The sequence below is a fragment of the Peromyscus leucopus genome, chromosome 15, assembly GCF_004664715.2.
Source record: "Peromyscus leucopus breed LL Stock chromosome 15, UCI_PerLeu_2.1, whole genome shotgun sequence".
NCBI lineage: Eukaryota > Metazoa > Chordata > Mammalia > Rodentia > Cricetidae > Peromyscus > Peromyscus leucopus.
In genome coordinates, this window is record NC_051076.1 from 35,119,326 (window position 1) to 35,146,900 (window position 27,575).

A 27,575-nucleotide genomic window follows, 5' to 3' on the forward strand; every position below is an offset into this window, starting at 1 on the left:
TACACACAAATAGCAAGTGTTACTATATAAGTTTACTTGCTTGCTGCTCAGAAATATTTTGCCATGACAAAAGAATCTTGAGGACCTTCATTTGGGTCAGAGAGCATTAAAAATACCTGTTCAGAACTGTGTTTCAGCCATAAAGAACAACTACCTTTCTGCCAAACAGGTCGCTGACATGTTACCAATCACGAGTGGAAAGGACAAAGGCTACAAGTCTAAATTTCACAAATTCTGATTTAAGTGTTTGCTAACTGCGGCCAGAACTTAGGTGAAAAAGCTAACTGTATTTCCAGTGGGGTTTGTGGCCATGATCATTCATGGCAAGCATGACAGTTGACCAGCATGACCTCAATCAGATAACACCAAGGGGAGGAAAACACCACTAAAATACTGTTTTTAACTGATGACAAGGTTTACTCTAGAAAATAAACACCACAGTTGAACTTAATTTCATTCTAACCATAAAATTAGTTATATTTCTTTAATGTTCATCTTGTTTTGATGATGAATTTCTGAGAAATTAGTATGGTCTATTCACTGGCAGGTATCTATAATGCTTGATGCAGAGAAAATTCCTGGAGAATAGATAGGAAAGACAAACAGGCAAATGGTCAGAGGTTATGGAAGAACTTTATATCTATGTTTGTCTCTAATGTTGCAGCTTTTTCATTTTAAATTAATTTTTTTAACTGAGATATGCATTTCTGGGGTGGTATTGGTATTGTGATACAGTCATGTATTCTATAAATCTTAGATAAAGTTACACATATTTATCTCTTCAAACACTTCTTTTTACTTTTATTTTTTGGTTCTGGGTCCTGGGGTATACTATGTAGATCAAATTATCCTTGAACTTGTGGGAATTCTCCTGTATACACATCCTGGGTTGTAGGGTTACAGGTATAACACACACAACATGTGTGACTCACTTATCACTTCTTTATAGCAATAAATATTTGCCTACCTTTCTTCTAGCTTTTTTAACAATACAGTACATTGTAGTTATGTGGTCATTCCACCATGCAATAACACACCAGAATCTCCTGTTGTATACTAACTCAATACCCAGTGTTCCCACCTTTTCTGAACTTTCTAAACCCTATATTCCATTCTACTTTCAAGTTCTATGAGGTAAAATTTTAAATTGCACATGGGTGAGATCAAGTTGTTCTGTGCCTCTTAACTCATGTTATCACAGGACTATCCAGGTTTTTCCATAGTTTCCTTTTCAATATGTCTGAATAGCATGCTGTGTTTGTACTATGCTTTTTGTCTACTCATTAGCTGATGGGCAGTTCAGATGTTTCCATTAGTTGGTTATTATCTTGACCATGCCTTACAGTACTAACTTCAATTCTTTGGATCTTACTTGCTAGTGAGATTGTAGGATAACATGATGAATCTATTTTAAGTGGTTTGAAGCTATGTATTAAAAATGGTCAGGAGAAATAAGAACCAAGATGGTGCTCAAAAAAAGGCTTGAAGCATTTCTCATCTAATCCCCATAGCTTCTGTCTTCCTCTGCCTTAGTTTCCAATACATTTGGATAAAACTCATTACATAGCTTGGGGTGTCCTGCAATGGTGTTGTCATACTGGCCATGAGAAGTAAGAGGTGAACCAAGGAGACACTAGATCAAAGGCACCGCAATTTTCAGCCCAAGGTGAAGTACAAAATCGCCATCACAGAATATAAGAAGAAATCTGAAAACTTAGAGTAAATATAATACCATAATTTTCTGATTAAAGTTGACTTATTCAATTCTGAGTTTCATATGGTCAGTTAATCTCTTGGAAGTGTCAGATGTCAGATTGGGTGTTTTATACTGTACATTTGGAAAATATATAATATTTGCTTTCTACTGAGGGTGGTGAAGACTAATTTTGACTTCAGTACTGCTAATGGCAAATTTATTATCAAATTATTAGGCTTTCTTTGTTTCTTTTTAAAAGTTTTAGACCTAATTTTTATGTAGGTGAGTGGCTTGCCTGCATGTATGTATGTATACCACATGTAAGCTTTGGAGGTCAAAAAATGGCATCAGATCCCTTGGAACTGGAGTTATAATAGGTTGTGAGCCATCATGTGGGTGTTGGGAATCAAACCCTGGTCCTGGGCAAGAGCAGCCAGTGCTCTTAACCACTGAGCCATCTCTCCAGCCCCTTTCCTCCTTTTCTAACAGATATCTATTAATAATTCTAATAGTGTCAATTTGTTTCCTAATGTAATTTATGTAACATTTAGAGTTATTGATAAACATTATATTTTATTTTTAAAATAATAAACATTTATTATTCAACTGATAGAACTTCGATATTGTCTGAAAGTGATCTTTACCCCCTGTTATATCTACAATGAAACCTGTACTTAGATATCAACAATAAGCTATGATTCTGTTGGTATTAACAATATGGTCACAATGACTAGAAATTATAGCAATTTATGTACTCATCTAGTCATTGATTACCTAGATTGTCTTGATAAGTGAAAGGATACATGAAATATAGAAATCTTAAATTTAGGATGATTGGTACATGTCAGACCCTACTGTTAAGTGACTCAAGTGACAGCATCCTGAAATAGGTACTATAATTATCTCTGTTTTACACATGCAAAAGACAAGACCCAGAATACTGTGGTAATATGCTTTGTTTTATAGCTGGTGAGGGCTATTGCAGAACTGCAGCCTTCTTGGAGTGTAGAGAAGTACTTAATAAGGGTACATAGACATTTGTCAAGGCTGCTGTGCAGTGAAGTCAATTTTGAAGAGAATATCGTAACTGCCAAGATTTTGTGAATGAGTTGAATTGTTAACTAAGTAATGTTAAGTCTGGTAAGTACATTATATCATATTGTATTCTTAATTATGCTCTTTCTGATACAGCTATACTTGAGAGGATATTGGGGAGGCAACTTAAAGATAAAATGCACAGAGAAGTTTTACTGGCTACAGATTGGGAGAACAAGTTTAACTTATTCTCCAAAAATTCAACGAAGAGCTCAGCAATGGCTAGTTATATAGCACAGGTACTATGGACAGACTCTATGTCATTAGCCAAAGCACCAATGGCTTTGAATGTGTTTAAAATGTATACGATATCAAGAGGAAACTGCTTAGTTCTATCAGGGTTTCTGTTCTGTGCTGAGCTAAACTTATTTGCAAAAAGATAATATATTAGAGGGGACAGATCATTTGCAAAGTTCTAATTACATATCACGAGAGAAAGGGTGACTTGGCTTTTTTTTTTTCCTAAAAAAAGCATTAGTCACAAGTCACCCACAATCCAAGAATACATCTTATAATACCAGAAATACTATTAATTCTACATGAAATGCCAGAACTAAGTGTTACTGATTTTTTTAAAAATAAATAAATGGCATCCTTAAAAAAATAATAGTTGGTTAGTAACTTATTTCATTTGGCAAAAAAACTAAAACTAACCTTTAGTTTTGTTAAAAAAAACCTAAAAAATCTGTTTGCATTATTTGAACAAAGGGATATTCAAAGGAAACATACAATCTGATTGTTTTATTAGAATTTAAGTTTCAAGTGCATGAGTTGAGTTGTTGGTGTAAAAACAGTAATTGAAATTCAGTTATGACCTAGGGCATATGAAGCCATGGGCTGAGCTATACCACGAAGAGCAAAACTGGCCTCCTAATAGTACTTGTGAAATGCGCAGACCTAGGTAAAAGGTACACCCCTAATACAGCCATAATGTGTATTTACCCTAGTTACACTCTGAATAAGTAAAAAACGTAGTCAGTTATTATCTCATACCATTTTATAACATTTTATTATCCTAACTCAATAAAAAATACCTCTGGGCTGGCAAGCCGGCTCAAAAGGTGAAGGCACTGGCATCAATGCCTGATGACCCAAGTACAATCACCAGAACCCACACAGTGGGTGGAGAGAAACGACTGCTGTAAGTTATCCGCTGCCTTCTGTGTGCACTGTGATGCATGTACACACACACACACACACACACACACGCACACGCACACGCACACGCACACGCACACCCCACAAGCACACTAAATATTCAAAGTTAAAAATTAAAAATATATCTAATAATTGTATAGGCAGATGGCTCATCACAATGGGCCCCAAACCTTCAGCTTCCTCTTTACCCTATGTACTCTTTTTGTTTTTCGAGACAGGGTTTTTCTGTGTAGTTTTGTTGCCTGTCTTGGATCTTGCTTTGTAGACCAGGCTGGCCTCAAACTCAGAGATCCACCTGGTTCTGCTTCCTGAGTGCTGGGATTAAAGGCGTGCGCCACCACCACCCGGCACTACCCTATGTGCTCTTAATGGTATAAGTGTGTATGTGTTTTTTTCTGTCTGTCTTCATGTTCACATGTATGGGTGCATGCGTGTGTATGTGGATATGGAGGGTCAGCCTGAGTGCTGTTCCTCATGTATCTACCTTGTTTTTCGAGACATGGTCACTCACTGGCCTAGAACTCAATGAGCAGTCTAGGCTGGCTCACCAGTGAGCTGCAGGGACCCTCCTGTCCCTGCCGATCCAGTGGTGGGATTATAGGTGCCACTGCCCTGCTTTTTAAAGAGTGGATGTTAGAGATTTGAAATCAGGTCTCCATGCCACCTGAGTCATCTCCCCATCCTTCCTCCTCAACAGTGTAACAATTAATAAACTTGAACCTTTTTTTTTGAGTAGTTAAAAAGAAGAGTGACAAGATTACAAACACAGAAACCATCTGAGTATTGATGGCTGACTTGAAATTCTTCCAGTAAAATAATTTTTTTAATGCAGTGAGCATAGAATCTAGCACCAAATATGACAAGGTCATGCCATGCATTCCTTTAAAATCTTTCCTCCTCTTTTTTTTAAAGATCAGTTTATAACTGAATTGTCCTCTAGGCCTGATGCATGACAACGTTAAAAGGCTAATATATATGGCAGCCATGGCAGAACATACTGTTATTTTTATTAAAAATAAGCGTCTTTGGGCTGGTGAGATGGCTCAGTGAGCAAAAGGTGCTTGCAGTTCAGTCTGACGACCTGTGTTTGATCTCTGGGGTCTACAGAGCGGGAGAAAACTGACCCCAGCAAGCTGTCCTCTGACCTCTGCATGTGCACAAGTGCGTGCTCCACACATACATACAAAATAAACCTGAATCCAGCTGTTCTGACTTCGAGTGCACACTTACAGAAATGAAATGTTTCTGACTTTGAGTGTACACTTACAGAAATGAAAATGTTCCTGACTTCGAGTGCACACTTACAGAAATGAAATGTCTCTGACTTCGAGTGTACACTTACAGAAATGAAATGTTTCTGACTTCGAGTGCACACTTACAGAAATGAAATGTTTCTGACTTTGAGTGTACACTTACAGAAATGAAAATGTTTCTGACTTCGAGTGCACACTTACAGAAATGAAATGTCTCTGACTTCGAGTGCACACTTACAGAAATGAAATGTTTCTGACTTCGAGTGCACACTTACAGAAATGAAATGTTTCTGACTTCGAGTGCACACTTACAGAAATGAAATGTTTCTGACTCGAGTGCACACTTACAGAAATGAAATGGCCTTAAGCCTCAGTCCTGCGCTCCAAAGCGGTCTAATGTCTAGACTAATGTGATGACTGACAAGTGTGTTACTGCCCAAAGCGTCACAACAAAAACACTTGGGGAAAGAGGCAAAATTAAAAGGTAAGAGGAGGGAAATTAATCACCATTAAACTGTTATCACTTAGGAAATAGAAAATTACACCTTACAAAAGCTTCAGCAATATTTACACACTGCCATATTCAGCACAGCCAGTATAAGAGGTGGCCTTGAGATTTAGTAGATACGTATACTTCTCCGTTATAACAACATGTCATTAATTCAAAGGACAAGAAATCTTGATCAAGGTGATCAAGTTCTTAAAGGTTCTCTTTTTAAAATCAGCCAGGTGGTGGTGGTGGCGGCGGCGGTGGCGGCGGCGGTGGCGCACGCCTTTAATCCCAGAACTCGGGAGGCAGAGCCAGGCGGATCTCTGTGAGTTCGAGGCCAGCCTGGTCTATAGAGCAAGATCCAGGATAGGCACCAAAACTACATAGAGAAACCCTGTCTCGAAAAAACAAAAAAAAAAAAAAAAAAAAAAAATTAAAATCTAAATGAGTTAGAATATCACTTTTTGAAAATATTTTGATCTCATAATTATAAAAGTATTTTTTGTTGAAACTTGAACATTACTAAAAACTACTCACAATATCTTTATGTAGATAAAGTTGCCTTAAATCATAGTGTGTGGTTTTTAATGGTTCTCTACATTTTAAGTTTATTCCCTTACTTATTCACTGTGGGCACACACTGCATGAGTGCCATGCACTCATGGGGTCAGGGGACAACCTGCTTCTGGCTCTCCTTCCATCATGTGGGGCCCGTGGATAAAATTCAGGTCATCAAGCTTGGTCTTTATGTGTAAGTCATTTACCACACGTAGCTAATGTTGAGCATTATTGTCTTCTTAATTTAAAGGCTAAGTATGACACATTTTACAGACACTGAACTTGTGTTATAGTTTCTTCTAATGAGTGATGACCTAACTTGTGTTTTCTAATATGTACAAAATAAAGTGTCTTAGAACTAAATGCCTATTTTGTAACATATTATTCATTTAAATACTTTAAATTTATTCCTCGGTAATAAATATTAGCTAGAAAAAGATGAGACAGGGTTGTTTTGCTACAGATTCTGACGACCGACTTCTGTTTCTGAAAAGCTTTATCAGAATTGCTGAAAATCTAAGAGTTATCTTATTAAATGAAACTTAAATTAAATGAAACTTAAATCTCTGTGGAGAGCGTACTTAGCAAGCTAAGGAGTAGCCCTGGGTTTTTATTGCAGGAGTGTTCAAAAGCACATTTTTGGATAACGAAATTAGAAGTAAAGCAATTGCCATCCATTATTGTTGTTTTATAGGACTAAAAATGTGAGAATTTTAGACATAGGGAACTTTACAGCCCAGTTCCCTGTCCCCACAAACACACAACTTTCCCCTTCTTTATATATTCTGTCTTCTGTTTCACTGAAAATCAATGAAACGCCTTATATTTCGACAGATTATCATTCTGTGATCCTAGCCAGTCTTCCACTGGCATTTCAGGAATCTTGAGGAATAAACTTTAATAGCCATAGTAAAATCATGCTTTCTCTGTATCTAGAGTCTGAGTTAACATGCATTAATAATGTGATATGGTATGACACAAAGGACACTCAGGTAGCAGTCAAGAGACCTAGATCCCAATCAGACTCCTGCAGCTAAGTGAAGTATACGTCTCGCTAAAAGATATTTTAATTAGTTTTAGTCTCAGGTTTTTCACTTGTGAAAAATACAAATTTAGGAGTTACTTAAGTGCTAACACTCTGTAAATAAAACCCTATGATAAATACCTTTTACTTCATAAAGGTATTAAAAGATTATTATCCCGAATAACTAAGAGTACTGGTAAGTTCACGAGTCGAGTGAAAATTAATAAACTCAGCCTACTAATAGCAATTCCCCATGACATCCCTCTGTGATTCCTAATGCTTTTACATGCCCACTCTCCATCCCGCACCAGGAAACAGCTATGAGAACTGAAGCAGTTCAGTCACAGTGAGGACATCTCATCCAGCTCCATCAGCCTTTGGGGGAATGTTCCAGGAGACTTCTCCTCACTGCTGAAATGTACTTTTCATGAGGAGTGTATCACTGGGTTCTTCTTTATGTTTTGATTTTACCCTGAATTTAAAGGAAAACATGCTTTGCCTTTTATTTTCTTCTCTTCTCAGTCTCTGACTTTAGGATCTTAGGCACTCAGGTTCCATAAACTCAAATGTGTCACGAAAGACTTATGGTTTGATTTTACATGGAATGTACCATCCTTTTTGAAGTTATACATCATGTTGTTTACTGCTTAACCACTGAACCATTCTGAAGGCTTACCCAGCCTATTATCAGAGTCTGGGCACTATCAGGGAAACTCTTGTCACTGGCTTCCGTCACACCTTGTATCTGATTAACACACTCTAGGATAACACAGAGCTACACAGATCTGCTTTGTGTCCTGGAGCAATTGATAGGAAACAGATTTTTTCCTTCTTTAATCTGGCAGCCCCTAATTGAGACTGTAATATAGTTTATTTAATAAAAATTTTCATACTAAATTAAAACAAGTCTAGGATAGTCCAGTTTTTTGTTAAGGCTAAGTAGCTCCAAAAAAGAGGCTTCTTAAAACTTAAAAATATTTTTGCAACAACACACACACACACACATATATTTATAGTAAATATACATTTAATAAAATTGTTGGGTTTTATGTGTATATTGCCTCTTTCTAAACATGACTGTCTCCAGTATGGACCTTTACGTAGTCTGGACTGAGGCAAATTTTAAAGCAGACCTTTAGGTACAATTATCTCCTCAGACAAACTTTTTTTTAAAGTACTGAGAAGACTAACCTGTACAATAGCATTTCAAATGTGCCACTTTAAACCTCAAAGTAAAATACATAGCTAAATGAAATTTAATTAGGAAATTGTGATTTTTCTCTATTATGCTTTGTTTGGGTTTCAAGACCAACTGTGGTCAATCAAATTGAAAAAAAATTAAAGATATGTAAGAATCAGGGAAGGAATATACAAACATTTATGCATATGTATTTTCTTTTGTTTAATTTCTAACAAGCAGGAAAAATATCCTAAATTTCTGCTTTTGCTTATGTGATACAACAATGAACTACAAAAGAGGGCCAGCCAAATATTTGGCATTATGTATAATTTCATTGCATAGAATTAGGAAAATTTTTAAAAAATGTGCTTACACTGATAAATAAAAATTATCATGTCTGTAACCAATCAAGAACCAGATCTAGCTGTTTGGCAAGATAATTCTACAAGTTCTATCAACAATGCATCGAACAGTCCCTGTTCTGTGTCTACAAATTACATGCCAATGAAAAGTGCGGGGAAGGCTTGGGAGATGCCTCAGGGGTGAAAGGCACACCCCTCAGTTGTGAGAGCCCAATTTCAGATTCCCAGAACCAACATAAAGCTGAGCCACTGCATGCCTCTGCTAACCCAGTGCTTCCACAGCAAGATGGGAGGCAGACTCGGGACAAGAACCAGAAGTCCACAGGCTAGCTAGTGAAGCATGCGATGCAATGCACAACAGATACCCTGTTCTCAGAGAAGGCAGGAAGTGAGGGCCAGGAATAAGGTTATCCTAACCAACACAGGTAACTCCACTTACACAAACACACACACACACACACACACACACACACACACACACACACACACACACACGGGGTGGGGGAGGTAAAGGGAGAGAGAGGATTAGTTGACTTATCATCTACCCATTTTGTTCAATTATTAAGCATTCTGTGCTTTTTGAATGCCTGATTTCTAATCCTAACCCAATAATTTTTTTCTCTGTAACTTTAAGTATTGTCAGAAACATTTTTAGTGTTCTCATTGGTAGCAAGATTATTAAACAAACCAGCTTCTCTGTCTGATAGGCTTTCTTGGAAATCTTTGTGAGGAATATTAACTATATATAGAGACTGCATGTATACCTTTATTAGTTTATCTCATTTATTTATTTTTTTGATGTACTATATATAGTTTATCTCATTTAGTAGGTCTGCCCTATTCAATATAAAGTTTTCTGTACTTATAATAATACCTTACTTTTCTAAGTTAAAATACTAGAGCTGGGTATTAATTTGATTATTAAAACACATTCATTCTGTCCATGATCATAATTAGTTACAGAAAAAGAAAGAACTACCATATGAAATCTCAGTGGCCCAAGCATGTTAGTATGAAAGCACATACCAGGACACTGGTGGTTAGAAAGACAGAGACACTAGTGTTGTAGCAGAGGACATAATTATACCTTTGTTGTATACTACGAAACAGGTACAGGACATGTATTGAAGGGCCATGTCACACTATTGTTCTGGGATGACTAGCTCCCATGTTCAGATAACGGATCTCAGTGCTCTCCAGGGTCTAGACTGTAAACTTCAATACTTAAGGACTTGGCACTGCTGAGTTCTATGTGCCAGTATACCTTAGTGTCTGGCACACACTATGTACACAGTAAACATGCCTTAAAAGTACAACAACCCGGTCATGTCTGAAGAGGGATTTGTTTGACAGTTTGAGAGAAATTTTTTTTTCTTTTTTTCGAGACAGGGTTTCTTTGTGTAGTTTTGGTGCCTGTCCTGGATCTTGCTCTGTAGACCAGGCTGGCCTTGAACTCACAGAGATCCGCCTGGCTCTGCCTCCTGAGTGCTGGGATTAAAGGCGTGCGCCGCTACCACCCAGCTTGAGAGGAATTTTTAAGGTTCTCAAATACTTCACACGAAGCTGAAGGACACAAGTGTAACTGAGTTTTAGAAGCCCTGTAGACAGATGTGTAGATTCTCTTCTTTTATGATTCCCAAGGCCCAGAGCCTTAAGATATTAGAAGTCCAAGTACCTACGTTCTCTCATATGGCTTCCCTGCTCATTCCTGCAGTGTCACCATCCAAGCCTCTCTAAGCTACAAGCAACCCCAGCCATACAGCGACAACTTACTGCTACCACCAGAGAGATTGCAGTATGCAGTATGTAACCTTCTTCAGTTCACAAAGAACCATCACACATCTGTTTCAATTCATGAGTCCAGGCCTCCAGCCCAACTACATTAAATAAATCATCACTATAACAGTATTTGCAAAATATTGCAAAATTTGGGGATCAAATACTTTACTGAAGATGGCATTTTTACCTAAGGCATTCAGTGTTTAATTTTTGTTACTGTTATTCCCCGTTATCTATCTTGAGTGGTAAAGAAGCTTTTTCTTTAAATATAAATAGCCTTCAGCTATAAACAGATCCACATATTGTTATTTTTAAATTATGATGTAATAGTTACTGTAGGAAAAGGAAATCTAGCAGTGAAAGCATCTTAAAAGGCCATCCACTGTTGTCACAGGCAGGGTTCTTCGTTAAGTCCTCATAGAATAAATCACTTAGCCATTATTACTTAGCACTGCCAGAGATCTGACACTGTCTCTTGGTATCTTTCTTTAGTGCCTCACCACCTTTGCTGTTCCCAATCAACGTTTCTCTTGCTTCAAATGATGCCATGCTCCTGTTCCTTCATTTCTGAAATAGATTTAGCATGGACAATTTGCATCCTCTATTGTGATCAGTAACAGTGCCAGGCCTCAGAGAACCAAAGCTTGGCAGCTTTTGTGCAGGTGGAACAACACATTAAGATGGCTTGTGCAGATCACTGTGGACGAGGGGCAGGAGGACTGTAAGAGCCAGAGATGGCGATGGCTACAAGGACACAATAGCACAGCTGTGCATATGTGCTCAAAGGCTGTGACAGCATGCACAGACCTACGAGAGTTCAGGTCAGTCAAAATGCCAGCATGGGGAGGGGAACAAAATCCCATCGCTAACTGAGAAGCTATTGGTTAAGGGTAGCAAGGGCACATTTGGTCGACTAAGGGTGTGGCCTTGGGAGGTCTAACACACTTAGTGGATAGCCCCAAACCTTAGAGTAAATAGGCAGCACGAATAAGACTTGATGGGTTTTAAGAAAGTGAATGAGGAGACAAAGTTAGGTTGGTATAAAGTAGGGGGTAGATCTGGGAGGAGATGGAAAAGTCAGTCAAGTGGGAATATGATCAAAACATATTGCATACAATTCTCAAATAATAAAAATTAAAAGATGCTTGCTCCTCAAATTTCTCCCAAATAAGGATGCTCAGAAACTGGGAGTATAATTTTGGTCTGAGATTAACTTGAAAATTAAAATAAAATAAAATCAGATCATGAATCATCTAACAAGGTATTTCCACAGTAGAAAAAGCAATTTCCTTTATGATTTAAAGGTCCTAAAAAAGGTTTTCAGTTAATTGTTCTATTTTGTTAATTACCATAGCATAAGACTTTAAAACAATTGCAAATTCATCCATTCTGTGGGATAAGTTCAAGTATAAACTATGAACACTAATATATCTGTCCAAAGTACATACTCAGAATAACTTTGGATTAATTAAAAAAAAAACAGGTTATCTTCTTATGACACTTAAAAATCAAAATGAAAGCAAGTAACGTAGTTATTAGTTGTCCTAAGGAAGGGAAATATTGGTCCCAATAATTTACATATAAATTCCTCAACTAGGTTTGAGTGTTGGTTCAGACTAATCATAACACACCAGATCACCATGTGCTAAGTGTATATGAGCATCTTCTCTAGTCCTCATAGCAAGTCCCTAGGGATCAGAGATGTCACTGCAAACCGAGTGGTTACAATCCTAAGTGGTTTACTGAGATTATCATATCTGTTAAAAAAAATCAGATGAATTATAGATATAGCAGATCAAGTTTCCACTTTCTGAAAGTCAAACATTGAATTATGATCAGCATTATCTCCCTAAGTGAGGAGAAGCATGGTTTTAGAGTCTGCTGTAAGTCTCTACTGTCTAGCTAAAGCTCCACCGTATAGTCTAATGGCAGAAAGGTAAAACAGATTTGTTTTCAGGAGAACAAGACTTGCTTCCATACTGCGTGCCTTTCCATTGGCTCTGCTGGGTTTCACTTTTAAGAAACACAACCGGTATAAGAGCCAGTCGAACAGTAGAGCAGGGCTTCCAATTACACAATCACCCACACCTGAGTGTTATCTTTAATAGTTTAGTCTATTTAACAAGTAAGTTATTCAAATGAAAGTGTTCTAATGTGAACAGACAACCACCATATGACATCATATCAAATACTGATTTTGTACATCCAGTGCAGAGAGATATACAGAGATCAAGTAAACTAAATCTTTCAATACTTGTTTGGATTTTCTTTTTATACTAACTTGAAAGTGATCTGATGGCATTGTAGGGAGCCATATAAACATGGCAAGCTGTTATATCACAGCTTAATTTTACTGATTCTTCTTTGAAGTTTTCAAGACAAGAAAGATCTTTACAATAATTATCTAACAGTCTTTTTCTTTGTTGCTTTAAATTTTAATGCTGACTAGAATTTATAAGTCTCTCCAGGGAGGAAGGAATCACTAATAAAATGAAAGCTGAACATGCTCACTGGACTTAGAAAAAATGAATGCCTTTTTTAAAAAAATGAGTATTTCAATACAGTAGTGGAAGCAGAAGTCAAGATAAACATAAACTTAATAGAAGAAGTGAGGGAATAAAGTAACATATAGACCTTAAGAAAACACCAACACAAAACTTCTGGCTACAGAAAAGGAGGGAGGCTTCAGTGTCTAGGAAGGAGGAGGAGGCATCTAAGTATAAGACAAGGAAGTCAACTCATTGTCTATTTAACAGCAATAAAATATTTTACCCTATAACACATTCATATTTGTGCCAAATATTTTTATATTAAGCCAGGTTATCACCAGGTGGTGCTGGCACAGGCCTTTAATCCCAGCACTCGGAAGGCAGAGGCTGGTGGATCTCTGTGAGTTTGAGGTTAGTCTGATCTATAGAGAGTTCCAGGTCAGCCAGGGCTGTTACACAGAGAAACCCTGTCTCAAAAAAAAAAAAGACTGAGGTTATCTTTAGAACTACCACTCTTTTACATTCTAAAGCAAAATGCCTAATATGCCAGTCTAAACATATCTTCCATTTCTCAACAGGGGGAAGCTGGAGTACATGAAAGTAATGCCCAATACTGACAGCTCACTGTTGTCCTCACTGTTTTAACAGAATCACATGTGGAACTCTATGATGCTTCTTATTCTTATCGTACATGATATATATATATATATATATATATATATATATATATATATGACATTGTGATATATTCGACAATGGTATATATACCTTAAATTGTTCCCTAAGAGTATTAAATATTTTGAGATATGATATATTGGTAAAGATTTCTCTCTCTCTCTCTGTATATATATATATATATATATATATATATATATATTCACATATATATACTCACACACATATATGAGAAATCTATCTATCTATCTATCTATCTATCTATCTATCTATCTATCTATCATCTACCTATCGTTTCTATATTCTGACTTAGATCAAAGCTAAAACACCATATCAATTTAATTCAAAACCACTATGAGGTAGTCTAATCTGAAAAGAAGCTGGCATCAAATAATTTCCAAAATAAAATCTTGTAAATTAACAAGAAAGTTCCTGGTGTTAATTGTCTACTTCACAATGAAATCACTAACAGAAATGTTAACTCAGTTTATTTTCAATGAACTAGTTACTTGATTTTTTTAAAAAAAGTTTATTGATTTGTTTAAAGAGGTTGCTAGGCTCCCTGAAGTACTGAATAGGCTACAATCAAGAAACTTTTAAAACATGGCAGAACTGCAGTCCAGGAGTCCAGTTGGCGAGAAAGAGGAGGGTCTGTATGAACGAGAATTGTTGAGACCAAGACTGGAAAAAGCACAGGGACAAATAGCCAAAGAATGGAAACACATGAACTATGAACCAATAGCTGAGGAGCCCCCAACTGGATCAGGCCCTCTGGATAAGTGAGACAGTTGGTTAGCTTGATCTGTTTGGGAGATCGCCAGGCAGTGGGCCCGGGACCTTTCCTCAGTGCATAAGCTGGCTGTTTGAAACCTGGGGCTTATACAGGGACGCTTGGCTCAGCCCGGGAGGAGGGGACTGGACCTGCCTGGACTGAGTCTACCAGGTTGAACTCAATCCTCAGGGGAGTCTTTGCCCTGGAGGAGATGGAAATGAGGGGTGGACTCGGGGGAAAGCTGGGGAGGGTGGGAGGGGGGAGGACAGAGGAATCTGTGGTTGATATGCAGAATTAAATTATATTGTAAAATAAAATAAAGTAAAAAAAAAGAAACTTTTAAAACATGGCAGAACTGCAGTTCTAAGAAGGTGGCAAGCGGGCTCTATCAGTGGTATAGAGCGGAGGTTAAAAAGCTTCAAGCCCATGGCCCACCCTAGCTTAAGGCTCAGGTCCCAGAAGAACTCTAGAGTAGCATCCTAAGTTTTGGAGAAAAATCTTTAGGATCAGCCAGTTTCCAACCTAAGACGTAGATCATCTGTCTACTCAGGTATACTTTAAAATACCCCAGGACCAACAATAACTAACATGAAGATATTTGTATTTTCTCATTCTTAAGTACCTTACAAAATGAGTCTATGTATATAATAAAAATGATCAAATAACTAAAAAATCGTTTACATGAAATTTGATTCATTTTACAGACACTGACATCAATTTCCCTTCTATACTTTTCCAAAAGTAAAGTGATTCTGGGATGGCACAGAGATTAGCCCGTGTTCTGTGATTATGTACAAACCTCTCTAAAGAGCCTACGGTTAAGAGTTGATGGTCAAAAGACCTACACAGAATTTTCTAGCTCTTAACAGGATACAAAGTTGTGTTAGCACTCAATAGTTGAAATTAGGTTCACAATGTCTTCTCTTTCACAAAATCAAATGGTTATTGTAGAGAGAATACTTACTGCGATAATATCTAATGTGTTATCACAGACTTTCCGGATTTCATTATTCTTATCATGCATCAGGTCTATGAGATATGCTGGAGCTTCTGAATAAAAGTGGTTAAAGAAAATGAATTGAGACTGTAGCTCTTCAGTTATATAAAAATTATACACACCATATGGCAGCATTCACACTCATGAATACACACACACACACACACACACACACACACACACACACACACTCCGTCAGAAAGAGCTATAACTGCTTTCTTGATATGTCACGTCCATGATATTCGGGGAAACTTGTTTCCTATGAAAGTGAATAAGAGCAAATAATGAATCAGTCAAATCTCATAAAGTTACTATAGTAAGAAGAAAAAAACTGGAGACAAGTCATTTTAAATAAGATAAGGTATTTTAAAATAGAAGAATTTAAGGAAATAGCAAAATATATATGGCATATATAAATCAGAATTAGAAAACCCCCCAAAAACAAAAAGTTCAATAAAGAACATGAAATAGAAAATGAACATAAAAATAAACACAACAGACTCCTAAGAGAAGTACAAGGCAGTGAGAAAGACAACTTACATATAAAAACTAAATGGATAAAAGGTTAGAAAATTAAAACACAATAAGGATAGGCAAGGCGTTAGGAAGAGAGCTCACAGTAGAGTGTTAGTCTTGCAAATGTGAGAAACTAAACTCATTTCCTAGAAACTACATTTAAAAAGTGGGCATGAAGGTGTGAGCTTGTAATCTCAGTGCTGAGAAGGAGGTAGGTGAAGCCTGGGAATCACTGGCCGGCCAGTCTAGTCTACTTGTTGAGTTCCAGGCTAATGAGAGGCCCTGTATGAAAACAGTAAGGGAGATGGTTCCTGAGGAATGACAGCTGAGGTCATCCTCTGGCTCCACACACAGGTGCACATTCCCTTGCAGATACATGTACCTGCACACACAGGAACATGCACACATAATACACACAATAAATACAAGATCGATACGGAACTGTATATTTAAATCCCTGAGAAGAAATCCAAAGCAATAGATACAATAAATAATAAAAATTATAGTTCAAGAGAACTTTCCTGGGGAGGGGGCATAGAAGGGGCGACTTTATATGTGAAAATCCACAGTAAAATTTGACTGAGGATTCTAAATCTAATTCTAGTAAAACAACTTGATGCTAAGAAAGTAAACATTCTTTTAGTTTTCTAACCAAAACACTAAGTCACTTCTAGGACAAAGGAAATTAAATAGTTCTCAGAATTAGGATAGAAAATACTCTACGGAGCTCTCCTTGGAAGCAATTCTAAATGGATGACAAATACCTTCAAATTGCTGAATGAAATAACTGTCAACCTGGAATTCTATATTATGCTAAATTATTATTAAAATGACAAGCTAGCTATTTTCAGATAATCCTATTTTATTGTTTATATATAATTTTACTACATACAAAACTCCTCATTGTAAGTGGGAGTCAATTCAAAAGAATAGCAAAATAAAATACAAGCAAAGATAGGAACCAAGAAAACAGAACAATATACAAATTTTAGGTAAGCACTGGTTTTTAAAAGGCAATAATTCAAATGTTAAGTTGTATAGAAATCTATTATTTTGTAACACACACATATGCACACACGCACTCGCACACGAATTTGAAGGGAGAGTCTCTGGACATCTACACCGTGCGCTTCTACAGGCAGTGAGTTACTAAATAAAATCCCCAGGGCCAGGGGTGGGCTACCTCCTGTCTGCTACTGGTCAGGGAGAGAGACCATGGAGGCCTCCAAAACAATGCATGCTCTTCTCATTACTGTTGGTTTTCCACAAACCTGACGATGAGACCTTACTGCATGAGACAAAACACAATTTGAGTTAATAGAGAAGTGGCAATTGAGCTGGGAAGCATCTCCTTGCTGGCCGGCCTTCCAAGTGCCAGAGGTGACATGATAGCTGCCAGGAGAGAAGAGCTATCAATGGGCTTACCTCTGTCTAAACCCTATGAACTACCAAATCAACTTGCCAGGCAAGATGTGCCCATCTGTGCAATAGTGCCCTGACTGCTATGGGGGTAACCAAAGAGTGTCTTCTTGGATTTGAGGCCTGCTCCATAGGAGGGAATCCAGACATTGTAAACTCAGTAAAAAAAATCCATGCCTTGGAGGATTATAGGACCTAGGGAAAACTGACTACTGCTGTTTAGTTAAGTTGATAAAGCATCAAATTGCCTTCTAACTATCTATGTTTATACACATAGGTAATGCTATTCTCAGCCTCTATAAGTGAAGCCCCTCTTTAGTACTCACAAAAAATCCTTAAGATAAAATAGGTTGTCTTTCAAAGAAGTCCCCTAGCAACACATGGCTGCCATTCTGTTTTATGCTGTGACTTTTCATGAAGAATTTTTTATGGGCTAGAGAAACAACTTAGTCTTTAAAGGCTACAACTCACTACCAAACTTTAAGAATATTTTATATTTTGTCTGGGTCCCAAAAATTTGAATGAGGGTGAATTCAAAATTAATGAACTAATTAATTTTGTGGAGGAGATTTCAAGACAGCATAGTATTCAGGCTAGGAAATCTTCTTGCTGGCACCTCTTAGCTGGGTTTTTGAAGCACAAAGCAAAGATGTGAAAAACATGCAGATTGACCATTAAAGGAATAGGAGTGTAATTAAAGCTTAAGGCAAATAGGCTGTAGGTTTTAAAGAGATTAATATTACTAAGAAAAAGTGAAGTAATTTTCAGTCAAACAACAGAACGATAGGAAAGGCGCTTTGAAGACATTTCCATGGACTCCATCCATTACAGGTTCTATAGTGCAAAACTTCAAAGACTTTCCTCCGGAAACAGCAAGCTCCAGGGCACCTTCCTGAAGAAAAAAAGCTACCCGGGCACAAAGCTACCCGGGCACACGGAGACTGCTGCACCACCAGGTTGTGTACCCCGGTACTGTCCACATGGACTGGTTTTGCAAATATGCTGAATGAGGATTTATGGGCTTATGGAGGATTGTACCAAGGTTCCAGAGAAAGTCCTTGAAGGCAAGCAGTGTGGAGATACATTAGATTTCCCACAGGAAGTCCCTATGAGGCTTATGCATGAAGCTATGAGAGTAAAGTTGAAATGGAGACCCTCAGGGTATTGGAGATAGCAAGAATGCTAACAGGCACCAACGTGTCATGTACCTCTCGTATACAAGTCTAACCATCATTTTCTAGGCTGTTCTCAGTGTACTAATTTGTTCTGTGGTCTGTCAGGTGAAGTGGGGTTTCACACTGGTGGTATGCTGGCATTCGCAAAGGGTCTGATTCTGGAGTACTGAAGGTTTCAGATGTTCTTTTAATCCCATACTACTTTCAGCTAAACGATTCCCACAGAGAAGAGATTCCATCTAAATTCATTTCAAAGTCTGCTGTTTTATACAGCATTTCAACATTTGAAAGAAAACACCAAAAATGAATGCTTCTACAATTGTAAATTATTGTTATACATTTTAAACCTTGAAAGGATACGTGTTTCCTTGATTATGACATCTCTTGTGGCCTGATGGAAAACCATCTGGTAGAAGACATAAATTATCTGACACACAAATTCATCATCCTCTTGCTGAGCTGAAAGGAAACAGAAGCTTCCATGACAGAATTCTCTTTCCACACTGATCTCAAACATTTTGGAAACAGAGTGATGGTCACAGGCAGACAAATAACAGCACTTGAGTTAAACCGCCCCCCCTCCCCCCACCATATTAACTTCACATAGGAAGAACGTTTAAAAGTGACATCTTCTAAAGTATAAATCCTTATTAGAATTGGACTCTTGGGGTAGAATGTGGCTCAGTGGAAGAGCACTTGCCTAGTATTTGTGACAACCTGGGTTTGATCACCAGAAACACAGGAAAAGAAAAAGAAAATGGACTATTATAAAAAGATGTTTGTTTAATAATATCCACAAAGTAAAATGTTACATATATTGGCATAAAAGAGGTATTTTTGTTTCAATCCAATTATTATAATAAAATGCTACCATAAGGGCTAATTATAAATATTTATATTTTATGCTAATAGTGTTAACTAATAAATGTTTAGTATTAAAAACTTGTAATTTAATATAATTACTTATAGAAATCCACTGAAATGTGATTTATTGATAGAGTATTGCTATCAACTCCTGGCAGCAGTTCAATGACATGTTAGAAACATATTTCCTGGTAACCACAGTGTCTACTTAGCCATGCGAACTAAACTGTGGGCCTCTTCAGGTCTAATCTGCCTCAGATGATTCGCATCACTAATTTCCTAAATAAACCATTCCTATGAACCACTCTCTTTCCAGATAGGGTCTGCTCTAGGAGGTTGTCAACACTGAAAATGTACATAACTCCCTTTTCCCTGTATAGCTCTTAAAATCACACATATCTCTCGCTGTGGTAAGCTCATATTAGAGACTATCTAAACACAGTAAAACTCCGAGCTGCTGTCAACTCACTCTGAATATCTCAGCACTCTCAGTTAAATTACAGCAGAACATTCTAAGACATGGGTCATTTTCTAACTTTTGCAGATTCACAAGCTCTTCATCTTCTGTCCATTAATTTTTACTCCCCAACTATCTAGTTTCTTTTAATTAACTCTAATTTATAAACTTCTGGCTGTGAGAAGGGTATGTGAAAATAAATACATATACACTATACTTTTGAAATGGAATACTTTACAATATGACTATATCATTAGATGGCCTTTTAAATATTAAAATTACAAAGCAAATTAAAAAACCTCAAAAAAGAAAATGTACAAAAGATTTACATAGGTAACTCATTTTATTGGCCATGCCTAACCTAAATGGACAATAAACACAAACTAGAGGTCAATGGCATGAATTATCAGGGAACTTGAAATTCACACCACGAGGAGATAGAGTAGGAAGGCTGCAGCTAACGGACTGACAATGCCTACAGTGGGGTGACAAAGAGCAGCTTTAACTGTCTTGCCCTGGTAACTGGACTGAAAACTGGCACCATTTACTGAAAGCTAAACAGAATGCCAACTCTCTGACTTGGCAAGTCTACTCTTAGGTACACACCTAATAGAAATGAGCACATACGCTAACAGCTAAAGGAAACATTATTTAAACAGTTACTATCCTGAATGCCCCATACCAAAAAACCCATCAATGGTACAAAAGATAAGAATATATTTATAATATAATATTATATACAGCAATGAAAAAGAGCAAAACTATACGTAACATAGATGGATGGGGCTCATAAATATATATAGGATAAAATCAGCACAATTTCACTTACACAGTTAAAACCCAAGCAAAGCCAACCTATCAGTGATATAACTCAAGACCAGAACGACGAGTAGTTTTCCTCTGATGTGGACCCTAGGTTTAACCCTTTTGTGTTTCACCATGCAGCACAGGTGGAAGCCAGGGAACTAGAAAAGGGTCCTGTGGGGACAGGTAAAGGGAGAGGAAGTAATAGATTACAGGTACAACCCAAGCAACGAGGTGACAATTGGAGTGGAAAGGCTTAAGCAGGGAGGAGCATGGGGCATGGGGAGCCATGGAGAAAAGGGGAGGCTAACGCAAAGGAAAGAGACATGAAAAGCCACATGGAGCCTACTGTCTCACCACACGGCAGACTGAGAGGAGGGCAGCATATGTGCCATGGGGGAAGAGGGCTGAGTGCTGCGGGCTAAAGGAGGAAGTGGGAACGGGGGCATGGCAGAGGGAAGCAGCTTAACCACAACTAAGGGTGTGTGAAAGAGCTTTATGGAAACTTTCCAGTCAGTTAGCTAATTTCAAATACAACTAAAAAACAAAAAAGAGGACAAACTACCCTACAGGTGTGACAGTCCTGTTCCTAGAAGACAGGTTAGTAAGTACAAATTGCACGTCCAAGGCACAGGATACCTCCCTGTGAGTTACAGGCTGTGGCCACTGCCCTGTGTTAGCCACCATAACTACATGGTACGACTCTACTGCTGAAGACAGTGTACATTTTGGCTTCAGGACACTAACTCTTAATCTTAAACTGACTGCGAAACTTCCTTCCTGCTGTCTAGCTTGCACAGTGCCAAAAAGTGCAGAAGGCTACTAGTCTAGAAAAGACATCAATGATCTAACTGAACACCAGACCACCCTGCATACTACACCACCAGTCTGCCAGAAAAGATGTGTCTACTGGTCCATAGTGGCAATAATGTTATGGGATAACTAACCACCTTCTTATTGGACTTGAGGCCTGTTCCATAAGAAGGAATTTCATGCCTGGTACTGTAATCCTGGTCAAAGCTTACAGCTAGGGAGGCCATAGACACTCTGCTAAACGGACATGCTGTCAAACAGCCTTCTAAATATTTATGCTTATGCTCCCAGAACCGGGTTGTTTCAGCCTTGGTCAGAGAAGCTCACTCCTGCCGTGAACAGTAGTCAACAGAGAGATGCAGAACTGGTCAAAGTCTGAGAAAAGGAGACTATGTGCTTAGCCCTGACGGGACATCTTTAGTAACCGGACTGCTGACATGGCTCAGGGAGCACTGTGGAAGAGGAGGTGGAAAGAGTGCTCAGAGCCGAATGATGGGAGGAGTGCTGTGCAAAGCGTCTTCTGGACACCACATGCCTAGTGCAATGATGCACACACCGCAGCTATGGTTGCCTGCGGAAGACCCACGCATATCCGGCCAGCTCACCCCTTACTGAGGAGCTACTGGCAGTGAACAGCTGCTGAGGAGGGAACATGACTCTTCCTGAGGAAGCAGCCACTGCTTGCTATCCTAGGCTCCAGTGGACCAATCACACCTATGCACATAGGGGCACCACTGACTGGATTGAGTGGCTTATAAAAAAATGAAGTTGGAAAGAGTGTGTCTTGAGGGGGCCATAGGAAAATCCAGAAAGGGAAAATGGGGTGGACATGATCGTATTTCATTATATGTGTGTGTGTGTGTGTGTGTGTGTGTATTATATATATTTAATATATAATATATATGAAATTCTCAAAAAGGATGCTTAAAAGATAGAAATCACTCAACAGGAAGCATTAATGATTGGGAAAACAGCAGCCATACTTCTAGAATGCCAGTAATATTTATTTCCCTACATGGGTAATGCAGTATGGCTGTATTTACTTTGATGGTTCACCTATAGTTCGTGGATTTTTCTTATGTAGAGTATACTTCCAAACTGTCTACTAAAATTAGTAAAGAGTGTAACTATCTTATAAATGGCACTGGAAGGACTGAGAGGACGAACTGTGCTTTCTTTAGATGTCTCACACTAAGTTTAATTTTACATAATTAGCTACTTTTAATCTATAAGGTGGAGTAGGAAATCACCCCCAATGAAATCATGTCAATTTCAGATAAATTTTATCTGAAATAGGGACAGTAATGAGCCCTGGCCCCTCAAGAGCAATACAAAGTAAGGGCAAGACTCTAGGTCCCACTAATACTGTACCCTCACACTACTGTGGCTAATTAAATTGAAATTCAGGTTCTCAGTCATGACAACCACATTTCAAGTGTTCAATGTTCACATGTGTTGGGCAGGGCAGATAAGATACAGGACATTTATTTTCCTGGCAAGTTCAGAGGGAAACATCCTGTGGATCTAGAAGAGACTATGGTGTTTAGAATCAGCTTCCAAGTTAATGTTCCTACCAAGAAGTTAAGATATAAAAAGGAAGGGCTGCATAATAGAGAAGAGCAAACTCAAAACAAGATAAAGTTAGATAGAAAGAAGTGATTCAGTAGAACGTGTTGACTCCTGGAAAGGAGGGAAATGTCCATGAAATCAGTGCAGAATTACTCCATAGTAACGTGCTTAGCAGCAACCCCAGTTAGTAGCTTGTTTAGTTCATTTTTCTTAACTACATAATTGAGTTAATTCTATGATTAATGAAAGAATATGCATATTATATGATGTTGCAGACTGTATTTTATATTTTCGAATTTAAAATAATGTCCCTTATGCACTGGCATGAAAGTGAGAATTACCATTCAGCAGTTCAATGAGTGCTGGGATTATCCCAGATTTCGCTAGCAGTGCAGCACACGAGTCATCCATAGACACAGTTCCAATCATTATAACCACTTCTAAAACAAGGTCGTCCTCCGCAGCACCTGGAAAATCAAGGCAGGGAAGGGTCTCACTGAGTGTCCTGAGCAAATCCATTTGTTGTGCCAATGTGAGCGCACAGAAAAGATACCGAAAGATATTAAATCCATCCCTAAGAATCTTCGACATGCTTATAAAGTTGTCTTTTTATTTCAGATTTTTTATGTTTATCCATGACAGCCTGAGGAACTGGTAAGACAATAGGATGGTATAAATATATTTTTGAAAATACAACTGAAAGATAATGTAAGCAAATGATTAAAAGACTCTTTAATGTTTCAAAAAACTGCATGTGTGCTTCCACATCTGTATGTATGCATGGGGGGCAGGCACTTGTTAATAAAGACAGTAAAAATCTAAAATCAAAAATAAATAGGGAAAATAAATTAATGCTAAGAAATCATTCTTAGGACAAATGAGGACTTACAGAAAACAGGGGACTTGGTAATCATTTCCAAAAACAATGCTGTTGGAAGAGTATGCTGCCTAGAACAATGGACTCACACAATGCTGTGTGAGCAGCCCTATCCAAAACCTAGAGCTTAAGCAAAGCTATAAGATGGACACAGACCTGGCTTCAGCTTATCTTTGAGGAACGGAACCAGCTTGTACTCCTTCAGAACCAGCTCCCAGTCTAGGTCTGGGATGGTCAGATTTGCCAGAGTTCCCAAACACTCAATTACAAACTCCTCCTCTTCATCACTGGATATCTGGGCTGCAAGGTCCCCAACATAATCCTGAAGACAGCAGAATTGCAACAGAATTAAAATCTAGGAGAGGATACAACCTAATACCTGAACCCACTGGTAGAAAAAAAAGGCAAAACAAAACATAATTCTCATTTTAATTAACTTTCTAAGGGTTTGATGATAAGCTCCAGAGAGGGCAGATTGATTGGACAGTTATAACATTACAATGCAGTGTGGGACTCCTTTTTTTTCCAGCATGTTGAAATAAGTGATTGTGGTAATTGTGTACAAAGGTAAATAGATAAGGGAAGAAGGGCTGTTTTCTCCCCTGTGGTCAAAGCCTGCAGATCCTGGATTCAGAAGACTTAATCTTGACTCACAGATCCATCATTTACTGGCTGTGAACCTTAAGCATACTTTAATTTCTGAAAACACGATGATGCCTTTTAAGACTATAACATTGGAACTATCATCTATACAGTAACCACTTCATATATATCAAAGCTATTATCATCATTACTTCAAAACAAATCTTAAAATCTTATGGGCTGGAAGTCAGGTTTCAAGTTAGAGAGAATTTATTTAACAACTGTGGTGATAATTTATCTGTGTCCTCCAATAAAATTTATCTGAGGATCAGAGGATAAAGGTTAGTCACTATTAGTAAAAACAGAAGTCATACAATGTTAGCACACATCCTTAATCCATCTGGATCTCTGTGTGTTCAAGGCCATACTAGGGAACAGAGCCAAGCCAGGTGACACACACTTTCAATCCCAGTACCAACCATAGAGACCTGGAGGTCTGTACAGACAGGCAGTGGCAAGGAAGTGAGGTAGCTGGGCTAAGATAGCCAATGAGAGGGCAGAACAGCAAGACAATAAAGGCGCAGGTAGACAGGAAGTAGCTCACACTTCGGAAGCTGTGGCATGGTGAGGTAAGGTTAGCTGATGGCTGTTCTGATTCCTCTGATCTCTGTCAGATGTTCACCCTTATTTCTGGCTCCGTGTTTTTTTATTTAATAAGACCACTTAGAAATTCATCTATAATCTTATGTGCTGGCAGTCAGGTTTCAAGTTAGAGAGAATTTATTTAATAACAAGCCTATGACTAATATACTCAACAAATATTAAGTACCTGTTAAATATTAATAATAGTGTTATTGTGGCAGAAATGTTGGGGAAAATATAAAGCTTGTTCTCATAGTGCCTTCAATCAGTCATTAAAAGCATTCTGAGGCTCTTTATGGTTATGTGGCAAGGATAAGTCAAAATGGTCAAGTTTTCAACTTTTGTAACTAGATAAATTAGACAATTTTGAAAAGATGGAAGAAAGAACATTTAGATTAAGTAATTTGCCTCTAATGGAAGTACCAAGCTGATCCAACATCTTTAAGATTTTATAACCTACTACTGCAGAGTACAGGGGTGTGTTATCTGACAAGTTGTGGTAGGTAATGGAGAAGAATTCTGGATTAAGCAGGTACAGGTGAATAAGAAGGTCTGACCATAAGCCTGGGTCATGGAAATGTGGATATATTGTTTATGTTCTCTCTGTTGACGATAGAGATTTCTAACATGCTAGTTGGTATTCACTGATGCCCAGATGTCAGTATAGATACATTTTCAGAGAAAGAAACAGATAATAAAAGGACCCTCACTCTGGGAAGCAGCACTTAAGCAATAGTTGGCATAACTGTCTAAAAATGGGAAGGAAAGTGGCTTGGACTGGAGCAGCCAGGAGGCAGCAGAGATAGGAACAATCCCCTGAAGACTGACTTCTCTGCCCCTGTTCCTGACACACACAGTGCTGGCCCTGCATTCACCTGGAGCAGTGGTGCATTTCCTGGCTGGCCAACCAACCCCTGTGGGGCTTTCGGAAGTAGAGTGCTCAGGCGTTGCACTCCCATGTGAAGGGAGTTAAAGCTCACTGATACAGACCAGTAGCAGACTAGTTCGTCCGAGTGAGACACAACACAGCTGGACAAAGACCTTCCTGGTTCTCTTCCATCTGGGTTATTGGACCTTACATTACCTCAGAAACCCTGAATCTCATAATTTCACATTACAGTAGGGATAACTGATCAGTAGCCATCCTGCCAATTTTAGCAGGATGCCAAGTATGCAGTAACTTCTTACTGTAGTTTAAACTATATCTTTCTGAGAAAACCTGAGTCCAAAATCCCTATGTTGGGCTAGTTCATGATCAGAGAATTTAAGCACTAGGGTCATCTGAATTACCTCCTTTGTCTTCTCTTTTTTGTCTGTTTCATCTTTCTGAAGCATTTACAAATTGATGATGTGTGCCCTCTAACAGGCGGGCACATGAATAAAGCTTTAACTCTGGAATGGATTTTAAGTAGAACAATCATGACAGCTCATTTGTCTCGGCACTCACTTGGTATCAGGAGTTTCTCACCACTTCATTATTATTATGACTCTTTGAGAATGGGGCTCTTTCTGTAGTCCACAGGTGAGACAGTGAGACGCAAAGAGGTTCAATGACTTACCCAAGCATCTGTGTCAGAGCTCGGGTTCTTTACCATCCTGCTCTTTTGCTTTCTCTTTCAGAACTCTGGGGAACAAACAGTGACGAAGTAACAGGAAGCACACCCTTGGCAATGCACATGTGCCTGCCATGTTGGGCCCTTGCTCTGTGCTCCCTCCCATCAAAGCAGAGGAGAGCACACCAGGTGCTCCAACTACTTTCTGAAACTGTAAAGAATTTTTGTTCCATGCTTTTATTTTGTTTATCGTTTACATTTGTGTGTGTGGTGTGGAGCACATATGGAAGTTAGAGGACAACTTGAAGGAGAAAATGTACCAAACTAATGCAAAATATTAACATGGAACTGGGTATGTATGCATATGTGTACAGATGCCTACATATGCACAGAGGTCAGAGACCAACTTAAGGAGTCAGTTCTCTCCACTGTATGGGTCTTGGGATTGAACTCAGGTTGTCAAAGGGTAATTTAATTATGTTGAATCACTGATATTAATTGTTGACATTAATGGGCTTTGTTATAACACTGTTATGCACATACATAAAAATTCTGACTATATTCACACATCATTACCTCAGCCTGACTCCTTCCTTTTCCTAATAGCCTCTCCCAAGGGTTCTTTTTTTCTTGAAAATACTGTAGACTGAGGGAAGCCAGACTCAGAAAGACAGATGCCACATGTTCTCTTCTGTGGATCCTGGCTCTGAATCTTTTCCTTCATTTAATCTTTTGAGAATTTTACTCATCAGTGCTGTTGAGTTAAGCTCAAAAAG

General features: G+C 38.3%; 1 protein-coding gene across 5 annotated transcripts in view; it reads right to left on the reverse strand.

Annotated features, from left to right (window-relative positions):
• Kifap3 (kinesin associated protein 3) overlaps nt 1–27,575 on the reverse strand; it is a 136,549-nt gene that overhangs the window by 35,360 nt on the left and 73,614 nt on the right. For all 5 annotated transcript variants that reach the window (XM_037211319.1, XM_037211318.1, XM_037211320.1 and 2 more), the window contains exons 14-17: nt 24,179–24,344; nt 23,487–23,612; nt 18,999–19,097; nt 15,496–15,581 (exon numbers count right to left, since the gene is read on the reverse strand). In XM_037211319.1, the coding sequence (XP_037067214.1) occupies nt 15,496–15,581; nt 18,999–19,097; nt 23,487–23,612; nt 24,179–24,344 (477 nt within the window). The remainder of the gene's footprint in view (nt 1–15,495; nt 15,582–18,998; nt 19,098–23,486; nt 23,613–24,178; nt 24,345–27,575) is intronic.